We start from the raw sequence: 12,873 nt of genomic DNA, 5'->3' as shown, positions 1-12,873 counted from the left end.
GTTTTAATTTTCTTTGCTACTCATTTTGTAACGATACAGTACAATCCTCGTAGGAGTCTTGTGGGGATTAAGCGAGGAAGAGGAGAACCATGTATATTATTCTACCTTGAGTTCCTCGGAGAATAGAAATAAACGAATATATTTAGTAATATTTATCATTTCTGTCATACAGCTTTGCTTTTCATCCGTTGTTATAATTGTTCTCCCTGTTTTACATAAACTAAAAAAATGAAACGGGGGCAAAAGAAAATAAGTATAATACTGTATTCCCTCGCCACCCTGTCGTTTTAAAAAGATAAAAGTATTGACAGGCGCCTCCTGCTCATCCTTCAGTGTTTCTTTCCATACATTTGTAGCTCGGTTCTGTCCGGAGTGGCAATATAGAAATGAAGAGGGAGATGATTTGGGGAACACCTGCATCATACATTTAAAGCACATGACTCCCCCCCCCGAAAAAAAATTTAATAATCCTGGATACAGTAGTATGCTAAGATGCCTGAAAACCGTAGCTTCTGTGAGGGTAAAACTACAGTTCCCAGGTTTAGGGAGGGAGGAGTTGTGAGCTTTAAATGGTGCAGATCAGCCTCTGTATTTAAAGCAGGTGGGGGAGGAGTGGGAGAAATAAAAGAGGGTAACCCCTGAGGTCCTGAAGTTGGAAGGGTTCATACAATAATAATAATAATTTTTATTTATACCCCGCCCTCCCCGGCTAACACGGGGCTTAGAGCAGCTAACATCAAATGTATAACACATTCATATATCACAATCAGATTGTCGCACTGGATATTTAGTAAACGCTTAAGATTTCTCTTCACGCTAGTGATTGATTTCTAGTAAGACAGCATACTGTTGAAAGGATATACAGTGGTACCTCTGGTTGCGAATAGGATCCGTTCCGGAGGCCTGTTCGCAACATGAAAGGAACGCAACCCGTGTGCGCACGCGCGGATTGCGATTCGCCGCTTCTGCGCATGTGCGTGACGTCATTTTGCGTGTCTGCGCATGCGCGAGCGGCGAAACCCGGAGGTAAGCCTTTCCGGTACTTCTGGGTCTCTGCGGGACGCAACCTGAAAAAACATATCATGAAGCAAACATAACAAGAGGTATGACTGTATATTGAGAGCTACTTGGGCGTTTTGTAGGATCAAGTTCCTACTTTCACTTTTGTTATTTTTGCTATTAGTAGTCTCTTGGTTGTCAGATTCAGACTTGTTACACCCCTATGCACAATGGTCTTGGGGGAGTGCAACACTACGTCAGTCTCTTAAGTATTGAGGGAGCTATTTCTGGCCGCCAAAAGCACCAACTCAGCCAGGAGTGACGTTACCTTTTCTAGTTTGGTGTTAATTTCCTCCACTGTTGTTGCAGTCAGCAGACAGTGGTCCACGAGTATTTCTGCATAGAGTGGTGCCCTCTCGGGTAGTAGTTCAAGAGATGGTTCATGGGCGCTCATCTCAGCGTTCTTCCCTGGGTGGTCTCCACCCATTAAAGCGTCCCCACCTATCTAGGAATGAACTCTGTTTGATGTGGTAGGTGCTGGATTCTGGGCTCTTACAAAATCATCCAGTTAACTCTGCTTGCACTTCTGCTATGGGCTCACTTGTGTAGATGAAGCCAATGGCTTCTTTTTCTTAGATATTTTCACAGAGATGCAGCTGCTGCTACTTTCAGCTGTAAATCAGGAAACTCGGAATCCTTCCAGAATTAGGGTGTTTGATCTCCTCTCCTGCTGATAAGTAGTTGGTAGATTGAGTCAAGCTGGAGCTAATTAAGGCTTTCTCTGGGATGTTGCCTAAAACTTTTAGCTTGAACTTTGTGATTAAAATAATTAAGAAAAAGATACCGAGCGATAAAATACTAGAATACTAGTAAAAGCTAATAAAAAGCTGATAAACCTAATAAAACCTACTTTGGGGAGGTTCTCAGGCAGGGTGGAAGGAGAAAGAACTTGCCCATGTGAAGACCACCTGGTGGAAACCCTCACACATATCGTTCTCAATTGTAAACTATATGCTGATCTCTGTCAGCAATTTCTAGATCAACACTCTATCCCCAAATGGAAACCAGAGTCAGAGGTCATATATTTTCTATTACTGGGGAATGATCAGGAGCTCACCAAGCTAGTGGCTAAATATCTCTATTTGGTTTTTTGTCACCAAAATACACTGCAGACGTCTGATCTCCCTGGAGACCAAGAGATGTGACGATAGACTGCTCTGCCTCCTTTCTTTCAGCTTATGTTTTGTGCCACTGGGGAAGTGGCAATTCTGTATTGATTTGTTTTGGATGTTTGTATGTGATGACAATAAAAGGTTTGATGATGATGATGATGATGATGATGACATTAATATAAAAACAGACAATCAGTTTAAAATACATCCTAAAATCAGATCAGGATCAGAATAAAATCCAATCAGATGGCAACTCGCAGATTAGGGTTGGGGACCTTAAATGCTCACCAGGCCCAACTGTTTGTGCTGAACTTATATGAGCCTGTAATGGTCTGGAGGCACCAGGCTATATCTGAAATACAGTGGGACCTTGGGATGTGAACAGGATCAGTTCCGGAGCCCCGTTCGTATCCTGAAAGGAACATAAGATGTGACGGTGCGTCTGCGCATGCGCGGGTCGCATTTTGCCGCTTCCGCACATGTGTGTGATGTCATTTTGAGTGTCTGCGCATGCGCGAGCGGCGAAACCTGGAAGTAACGCGCTCCGTTACTTCCAGGTTGCCGCAGAGCGCAACCCGAAAGCGCTCAACCTGAAGGTATAACTGTACTATGTTTTTTTTTTTTAATTGTCTTCTTAGGGACCTGAATGGATTTGGATACAGCATTATGTGAATAGGAAGAAAAAATATAATTAAAAGGAGCATAACTGTTCACTAAGTGCTGTTGAAAATTAATTTATGGTGCTCAAACATTTATGAGAAGCAAAATTTTAACACAACACTCATGGCGATTCTTCATATGTAAGTCAAACTGGGATTTGCTTCTTAGCAAGTGATTTAGGGTTTCAGCCGTAAATTCCCAAGTCTTTTTTTCTTAAGAAATTGGTGGGTTGAAAGGTCAATATTTATTGAAATGTGAAGCTTATAGATCAGGAGGCACAACTTAAAAAAGCAACATCAATGAACTTCTAACTAGTTAAGGAAACTGGCTTGATTTGTGCAAAAAGGCCTCTCTTCTCTGTACAAAACTATGTGTTCCATAAGAAGCATGGTTTGCAGTCCTTTCAGTTCATTCGAGAGCATCAGAAATATGTCCTTCAGCTGTGGGAAAACTTTATTTTCACTACAAGTCATTGGGGGGGGGGGGATTGGAAATGCAAGTCAGCTGGCAAGTCAGCCAAGAAAACAGGATATCAAAGCTGCCATTCCCATAATTATGCCCTGAAGACAAAGCAAGCAATGAGTGACAACTTGTAAAAATTAGCACTTAACACAACTCTTTTACAATGGGCTGGAGAGAGGAAGATAAGCCTTTAAACAGGCAGTAGGACACCACTCAAATACAGACTTTTCTGTTAAGATAGAGCTTGTAGCTTATTATTAGCATACCAAAAAAATGACATCCAAATTTACAAAAAGCCAAAACCAGCAGATCATATAACACAGAAAGCCTAGGTCAGTTTAAGGCTGTGAACACACATTATGGGATGCAGGTGGCGCTGTGGGTTAAATCACAGAGCCCAGGGCTTGCTGATCAGAAGTTTTGGTGGTTAGAATCCCCATGTGCTTGGTCCCTGCTCCGTTGCTCAGTCCCTGCTCCTGCCAACCTAGCAGTTCGACGGCTCTCTCGGCCAATAAAGTGAGATGAGCATCGCAACCCCAGAGTCGGTCACGACTGGACCTAATGGTCAGGGGTCCCTTTACCTTTACACACATTTTATTTTGCATTTCCAATGTGCTCCTACTGCTGGTTTGGGAAGCAGTGCATCGTTCTATTTCTTACAAAGTGCTGTGTTTTGATGCATTTCCCCACAAACGAGCTTCAACCCAAATTGAGAAAAAATAACAACTTGTATATGTTATAAGCTGGTAATGTGTACACAGCCTCTGTTACTATATAAACTGTGTGTATACTATATTTTGTCAGGATAGATGGAGCCGACTAGAAACAAAGGTTGTGGCAAACTTTTACAACAACAGGGGGGAAAGGACATGGCACTTAATAATGCCAAAATCGGCAAGGTGCTACACGACATGATCAAGGCCGGTGCCTCTGCAAGAACATCCATCATCCAGCTTGACCAGTAACAGCAGCCATTGCATCAGATTCCTGTTGGATAAAGCATCGAGGACCCCACAGCAAAGCTATGCACCATACAAAAGCAAAACCTGCCTCAAAATAGAACCAGATTGGCTGGAAACTTGGGGCATTGTTAGATAATGTACCATAGCGCAAAAACGTGGTTTCAAACCATGGATCCTCAGGGTTTTTGCATTGGCCCACCTCTAACTCACTGTCGAATCACACATCATGGCCATAGGCACAGCCTGCACACACAATAAACACGGATCCACAGCTTCCTGGCAACACTGTGGGCGAAAAACATGGTTTCGAAGCACGCATCCTCATGGATCCTCTGAGTTCTGGCATTGGGCCACCCCAAACTAACAATCAAATCACACGTCGTGTCCATGGGCACATCCTGCACCAAAAAAAAACACACGGATCCACGGCTTCCTGGCAACTGTACTGTACTGAAAAGACTCAGTGCCCAGACCTCTCACACCAAGCTGCCTCTCATAAAATTAAGATTGTGGGTGACTTGGGTCCCACCAGCGCTATGTTTTGCAGCACACTCAAGCACCCTGTGAGGAGGGCAAAAAATTTGTTATAGGAAATCAGGCCATGGGTTCATCCATCTCAATACTGTCTACACTGACTGGCAGCAGCTGTAAAGGATTTCAGGCAGGAAGTGTCTCTCAGCTCTCCCCGGAGATGCCATCGGGAATAGAACCTGGGACCTTCTGCATGCAAGTCAGATGATCTACCCCTGATGTAGCCCACTGTACTTCCCCTAAAATGGGTGGGGGGGTGTTTCCCTCCACACCCAGAATCACCATTTAACAACATCCTCACTGGCTGCAAACACCAGGTGCTACCAACATGCGATAGCCCACCAGGTCTAGGGGGAAGAGAGGGAACTTAAGCTGTAGATACCTTCTTTTTTATGACACAACACACAAAGGTAAGCCAGAGTAACAAATGGTCTAAAGAAACAACACTGCCATAAATTTCTGGTCTTTTTCACCACCATCCTTAAATACCAGATTTCTGAGGCCTATTTTCATCTAAGAATTAAACAGCACTTAGGAAATCCACAAGAAAATAAATATATCATATAGAGATAACCTAACCTGTTCACTGAGCGGAACATGCCGGCACCAACGCACACCAAACCAGTCCACATGTTTCAGCCAGAAGGAGCAGAGCAAAATCTTCAGCTGAAACTGATCTGGTTACAATCACACTCTGAAGCCTTGGGCATCTGATTGGTCCGCCTGACTGCCACTTGCCTCCCCCAGTTAAAAGTTCTAGCTTCTAAGGCAAACATTAAGCTGTAACCTCCTTTTAAGAAACAACAAAAGATAAAGTGTGAAAGTGGTGTCTCTGCTCCATGCAAACACAAAATCCAACAGCATTTGTTGCAGCTGCACAGTTTTCTCGCCATGAGAGAAATCAGTAACAACCCATTAAATATTTAATTCACAGTTGCCTCCACTGAAACACCAGTGGTCCAAGACTTAATTTTTCTTTAGGCTCAAGTTTAGGCTCAAGTCGTCTTGCAAAAAGTACTACTACTAGTAATAATAATAGCAATAGTAATTAATAATAATAATAACATCATAACCACCACCAGCAACCTAAAAAACTAAGTGCTGTGCAAAAGTAAAATAAGTCCTCTAAAGTTTTTTTTCTTCACCCCACACATCTGTTCATCTGTTGACAACTCACCCCCCACCCCTGGAAAGGGATGGGGGGGGGAGAAGAATTTTGTTCCATTTCCTGTTTGTGTATAGGATGTTCTCATCTCGGATGGGCAACTGGTTCTCCAACAAGCCTCCATGAACATCACCAGCGGAAATGTTGTGCTATATCTAAACACCCATCTTGTAGGTTTGAGATCCAAAAGAGAGGTTGACCTCTATACTTGCAAAGGAGCTGACCTTACTGCACACTAGAGATGCAGTATTACAGTATTTTAATATATATTTTTTGGAAGCCGCCCAGAGTGGCTGGGGAAGCCCAGCCAGATGGGCAGGGTATAAATAATAAATTATTATTATAGAGATGGAGAACTCCTTTGGCTCAGTGGGCCAGATCTTTACCTCCCCCCGCTTCACGGGCCAACTGTGCATTTTGATGGCTGCTGACAGATGGTTGGGTGGTCCCACTTTTGTCAACATTTGGGGTCTACTTTGCAAAGCAGCACCTAGTAGAATTGTACCAGGCGCTCCCACCCATCCACTGACGTCAACCAGTGACTTCGGCAGATGGGCAAGTGGGCGTGGTCTGTGGGAAACAGCCTCACAGGGTGACGTGGAAAACCCCTCACCTGGTGGGCTGGGGGTTTCCCAAACCTGCTCTACAAACCCTCTCTCCCTCCCACTAGTCATAGTCTATTCTGACTTCCGTAATGGAGTCAAAGGTGGCTTTGTCCATGCTGTTCCTCCCGTGTACAGACGTCAGGTGCTTCTTGAGGGCAGACTTATGCTTGAAGTCCATGTCACAGCAGTGGCACTTGTAGGGCCGGTCCCCGCTGTGGATGTTCAGGTGGTCCTGGAGGGTGCTTTTGGCTGTAAACGTCTTCAGGCAGACCATGCACTGGAAGGGACGGATGCCCATGTGCCCACGGATGTGCCTGTTCAGGTTCTTCTTCTGCGTGAATGTCTTCCCGCACTGCAGGCACAGGAACAGCTTGTGCATCTTCAGGTGGCGGAGGTAGTTCTCCAGGTGGAGAAATCCCCTGGGGCACTTGGGGCACTGGTGCCGCCACGAGTAAGCAGAGTCCCCTGGGCTCTGGAACCCGCCTGTGGCCGTTCTGTTGGCTCCTTCCGGATTCTCCCCGCCAAAGTCTTGGAACTGATCCCTGGGCACTTCTGTGACCCTGCTCTCCACCGTTGAATTGATCAAAGAGTGCTGAGTCTCGGGGAAGTACAAGTTTGATTTGGAGGAGGTGCACGGCTGTGGAAACTGCTCACCTTCCACATTAGGAGCGCTGATGGAATCCATTCGGATAATGCATATTTCGTTGTTCTTATACCCTATCTTGACAGTTGATATCTCAGGGCTTTTAACGTTCTTTGTTTCTGATAGCAAGCTCTGCATGGGTGGCTGCTGAAGGTCCCCCTTTTCCAGTTTTATATGATCCTCTGAATTCAGAGGGCTGTCTTCAGAAATCTCAATGATTTCACAGTCTTTATCAGAGCAGCCACCACTGCATTCCAGTTCTGTCTCGGAGGAGTGGCACTTCTCAGGGCTGCCCCGGCTGCCCTCCACGACCGCGTCAATCTCCAGGTACCTGGACAGTGCCTCCGTGCACTTTTCCACAATGTGCACCATCTGCAGGTAACTTGCAGCCGTTAGGTACTTGAGAAGCTCCTTCTTCTTCACCTCCAGAGCCCCTGTGTAGCAGGAGAGGAGCAGCTTCCGGCCCACCTCGGCACTCTGCAAGATGGTGATTCGCACCTGCTTGGACTGGGTGAGCAGGAACTGGTCCCGCATGAACGTGGAGCAAGCGGCGAAGATGACTTTGTGCCCTTGGAACTCAGTGTCGTTGATGTAGATGGAGACATCGCAAAATAGGTTCTGCTGTCTCAGCAGGTTCATCTTCTGCAGCATGGCGCCCCCCTGCTGCTCAAACTGGAAGTGCAGCACATCCGAGTCGGTCGCCATAGTGGTGATTCTGTTTGGGGAAGTGGGGTGGGGGAAACAAAAGAAAAAAAGAAAGATGCATTGCATACAAAGCTCAGCAGGTTGTTAATAATAATAATAATAATAATAATAATAATAATAATTTATTATTTATACCCTGCCCATCTGGCTGGTCTTCCCCAGCCACTCTGGGCGGCTTCCAGCAAAATATTAAAATACCGTAATACATCAAACATTAAAAGCTTCCCTAAACAGGGCTGCTTTCAGGTGTCTTCTAAAAGTCTGGCAGTTGTTTTTCTCTTTGACATCTGGTGGGAGGGCGTTCCACAGGGCGGGTGCCACTACTTAGAAGGCCCTCTGCCTGGTTCCCTGTAACCTGGCTTCTCGCAGTAATGGAACCGCCAGAAGGCCTTCGGCGCTGGACCTCAGTGTCCGGGCAGAACGATGGTGGTGGAGACGCTTATTTGAATATCCTCCACTGCACCCCGACGACAATGGCCTAGTTTAGTGGGCCCTACAATATTTGTGACCTGAGGCAGCTGCCTCACTCTGCCTCATAGTGGAATCCTGCCAGGAAGCTGAAGGGTGAAAGATTCATGACAAACAAAACAAGCAACATCTTCACACAATGCAGAATTAAAATTATGGAATTTCCTGCTGCTAGATGTGCTGGCGAAGGACGCAGGTGGTGCTGTGGGTTAAACCACAGAGCCTAGGACTTGCTGATCAGAAGGTCGGCGGTTCGAATCCCCGTGACAGGGTGAGCTCCCATTGCTCAGTCCCTGTTCCTGCCAACCTAGCAGTTCGAAAGCACGTCAATGTGCAAGTAGATAAATAGGTACTGCTCCGGCGGGAAGGTAAACGGTGTTTCCGTGCGCTGCTCTGGCTCGCCAGAAGTGGCTTAGTCATGCTGGCCACATGACCCAGAAGCTGTACGCCGGCTCCCTCGGCCAATAAAGCGAGATGAGCACCACAACCCCAGAGTCGGCCACGACTGGACCTAATGGTCAGGAGTCACTTTACCTTTACCTTTAGATGTGCTGGCAGCCACTTGTTTGCTATTGGGCCAAGTTCAAGGTGTTGGTACTAACATATAAGTTCCTATGCAGCTCAGGACCAGGTTCCTTGAGAGACAACCTTGTCCCTCTATCCACCCACTAGATCACTGCAGTTTGCAGGAGAGCAGAGGTCCGAAGGAAGGTCTGAAGACCTCAGAAGCTGACTCCATAGGAATTTGGAGCAGGGCTTTTAGCGCGGCTTCCCCTGTCCTGTGGAAGCGTATTCCTGTTGAGATACAATCAATAACCCACTATGTGCCCATTCCATAAACAGTCAAAGACATCTTTATTCAGATATGCTTTAGTGGCTGGATAAATGGGTCCTTATCCCAAGTGCCCACCGGTTGCAGCGGTTCTCAACCTGTGGGTCCCCACATGTTGTTGGACTACAACTCCCATCATCCCTGAGCTCCGGCCTTGCTAGCTAGGGGTGATGGGAGTTGTAGTTCAACAACATCTGGGGACCCACAGGTTGAGAAAGGCTGGTAGGGTTTCAGTCTTGTTTTAAATGTATTTGCTGTTTTTGTGTTTTTGACTGTTTTAAATTTGTGTGTGTGTAAAGCTCTTTGGAACAGTAGTTTAGAATGTGGTTAATTAATTCTAATAGTATTTAGAAGGCTTTAAAAAAGTGGTGGCTGACTCTCATCCCAGGGGCTTAGTAAGGACTCCAAGAGAACATTTCTAGCAGCAAAAACTCACCAATTTTGGGAGTGGCAGCAAAATGAGAAATACAGTAGAAACAGTGCTGGTAGTGGAAAGAGAAGAGGGGTGTGTGTGTGTGTGTGTGTGTGTGTGAGAGAGAGAGAGAGAGAGAGAGAGACAGACAGACAGACAGACAGACAGTGTAGAGTGTACACACCCACCGCTGGCATAAAGTCTCAAGAGGGTTGGCCAACGGTGGATACAGCCTTCAAGCCAAAAAAAAAAAAAAAAAAGGGTAGGCTCTCATTGGCTACTAGTCATGATGTGGGACACGAGTGGCACTGTGCTCTACCATTAAGCCTCTTGGGCTTGCCGATCAGAAGGTCGGCGGTTCGAATTTGCACGATGGGGTGAGCTACCAGTTTGAAAGCATACCAGTGCAAGTAAATAGGTACTGCTGCGGTGGGAAGGTAAATGGCATTTCCGTGCACTCTGGCTTCCGCCACGGTGTCCCATTGCACCAGAAGCGTTTAGTCCTGCTGGCCACATGACCTAGAAAGCTGTCTGTGGACAAACGCCTGCTTCCTTGGCCTGAAGCAAAATGAACGCACCACGTAGTCGCCTTTGACTGAACTTAACTGTCCAGGGGTCCTTTACCTTTCTATTTTTTTCCTAGTCATGATGGCTATGCACTGCCTTTAGGATCAGAGGCAATGTGCCCTGGGATACCAGTCACTGAGGGTGGTCAAGAGCAGGAGAGGGCTGTTGTGTTCATGCCCTGCTGTGGAAATAGGATACAGGAAATAGGATACAGAACTTGACAGAACCCAATTGAGGCTCTTCTTATTTTATTAAATGACAAGCAGTCCTGTGGCACCCTAAAGACTAACGCATTCATAAGCTTTCGTAGACTACAGTCCACTTCATCAGATACATGAAAAATCTGTGAGACGCATGGATTGCCCACTGCAAATAAGGCTAAACCTTTTGCCTGCTTCCTTTGCAACTGTTTCCAGAGGGATAGTCACAACTATCTCTTGCAGAAGAATGCACAAAAGAGTACTTTGCAAAATTGCAAAATTCTAGTGGTTTTGGCTACATGTCTCTTGATTGTAAAGAAAAGAACAGAAAACCCTCAGTGCACTTTACAAAGAGGACAAAGGAATAAGACATAAGGGAAAACTGTGAAACAGCTCTTTTAGACATTTAGACATTTAGTCTCGTCGAAAGACAAACTCAGCAGTTCCAGAGTGTAGGTGCTGCCACACTAAAAGATTTCAAATCTGGAATGGGTAATGTACAGTATTGCACTTTTAACAGCACCAGTTCTGCAGATCTAAGCATTGTTGCGGATTTATAGCGTAATATATATCTAAGATATATATATCCCTCGTACCTACAGGACCGCCTCTCCCGGTCTGCCCCACAGAGGACCTTAAGGTCCATAAACAGCAAAACCCTAGTGGTCCTGGGCCCTAAGGAAGTCAGATTAGCCTCAACCAGAGCCAGGGCCTTTTCAACACTGACCCCGGCCTGGTGGAACACTCTGTCTCATGAGACCAGGGCCCTGCGGGATCTGATTTCTTTCCGCAGGGCCTGTAAGACAGAGTTGTTCCGCCTGGCCTTTGGCTTGGAGTCAATTGGATTCCCTCCCCCTCTTTCATTTTTCCTTTCTCCTCCTGTGATGAGGCTGCATTTTAATGTTTTAATGTTGTATTTTAAACTTGTTTTTAAGTTGTATTCATTCAACTTGTTTTTACTATTGGTTGTTAGCCGCCCTGAGCCCGGCCTTGGCTGGGGAGGGTGGGGTATAAATAAAATTTATTATTATTATTATTATTATTATTATTATTATTATTATTAAAGTGATCTCACAGGTAAACTAGTCCCAAACTGTTAAGGGCATTATATACTAGCAGTATATTAGTATACATTGAACTTGGCCCTGCATTATATGTTTAAAACATTCAAGAAAATAGGAATATCAGCCAATAGAGATGGAGTCCTCTGATGCTTTTCATCACTCCAGGTCCCCCCCCCTTTGTGCCCCCCCGAACTGATCCATCCCAAGCGCTGGTCTTTGGGATTAGTCACCATGTTTTGATTTAACCAACATCAAAGGGAAGCGCAGTTCATTTCCTCCCCCCACTCCTCTAAGCGGGTGTTTGTGTGTGTGTGCGCGTGTGCACACGCATGCTGGAGGTGTAAATGACTATCAGACTTTGAAGGGCTGGTATAACTGGACCAAGTTCATCAATTTTGTCTATTTAATTAAACTACATAGTTTTAGTTGACATTCCAATAAATGCACAATTCATTGTGACTGTTTTGAACTTTGCTGTGCTATGATCTTCCTTAGTGGGTCATGCAAATAGCTTCCCATAGGGTTGGGTAGGGGGCAGTGGGGGTGAGTTCACGGAACGAGGGGTGGTGGAGAACCAAATGGGTTTGGGAACCACTGGCTTAGCAACGGTGCAGCAATATTTAGGGACGCTTTTAATGTTTGATGTATTACTGTATTTTAATATTTGGTTGGAAGCTGCCCAGAGTGGCTGGGGAAGCCCAGCCAGATGGGCGGGGTATAAATAATAAATCATCATCCTCATCCTCATCATTATATGTGCTTCAGCAGGTGCAGCTTATTTTGCCAGGATGGGGAAGAGGAAAACAAAACAAATCAAAACAGCATCAGCAACCCTTTAAACATTCCCTCTTCTGCACAACAGCCCCGCTCTCTGCCTCCTGCCTGAGAGTGGCCAGGCCAACATTTCCTTCAACGATGGAGATGCAAGCTTATTCCAGGAACTCCTTCAGGTGGGACAGCTCCCTGCTTCCTTCCAGGCATCCCTTTAAAGCCCTGGGACCTGTCAGCTGAGGCTGCCTTGCACTCTCTGCCACCTCCCCTCCCCCACATGCAACACCCCCAATTCCCTGCTCCTTGCTCACCGGTTGCTGCAGTCAGGGATGTGGAAGAGGTCCAGACTGAATGCTTCCCAGGCAAGGGTGCAGATGGTTCAGGCGAAGGAATAAACTTCCGGCAGTCCCTCGGAGCATCACCTCTTCTCTCACTCTAACCCGGAAAAACATCAGCAGACCCACAGCCTCCCAAAATGCATGCACCTTGTTTCTGATTGGCTGCTCCTGCAACTTTTTCAACCAGCAGGGAGGGAAGAGGTAACAAAAGGCACACACAAACACACACACACCATCCCAGAGGACATCTGCTGACTGCAGCTCTGGATATGTAATTTTTGGCAAGCAGCGCAGAGTCTCTTTCCAATAATATAGTT

The 12,873-nt window shown here is 45.9% G+C and overlaps 1 protein-coding gene across 1 annotated transcript; it reads right to left on the bottom strand.

Annotated features, from left to right (window-relative positions):
* Positions 1–3,266: 3,266 nt before the first annotated feature.
* Positions 3,267–12,784, bottom strand: ZBTB6 (zinc finger and BTB domain containing 6). Its single transcript, XM_079962177.1, has 2 exons — positions 12,530–12,784; positions 3,267–7,914 (listed from the first exon to the last, which is right to left on the bottom strand). Exon 2 carries the CDS (start codon positions 7,902–7,904, stop codon positions 6,618–6,620), a length of 1,287 nt encoding a protein of 428 aa, XP_079818303.1. The 5' UTR covers positions 7,905–7,914; positions 12,530–12,784; the 3' UTR covers positions 3,267–6,617.
* Between the last annotated feature and the right edge of the window lie 89 nt (positions 12,785–12,873).

The sequence above is a fragment of the Podarcis cretensis genome, assembly GCF_951804945.1.
Source record: "Podarcis cretensis genome assembly, chromosome: Z".
NCBI classification, from domain to species: domain Eukaryota; kingdom Metazoa; phylum Chordata; class Lepidosauria; order Squamata; family Lacertidae; genus Podarcis; species Podarcis cretensis.
The sequence above is the reverse complement of the archived record's forward strand: the minus strand, read 5'-3'. Positions and strand labels throughout refer to the sequence as shown.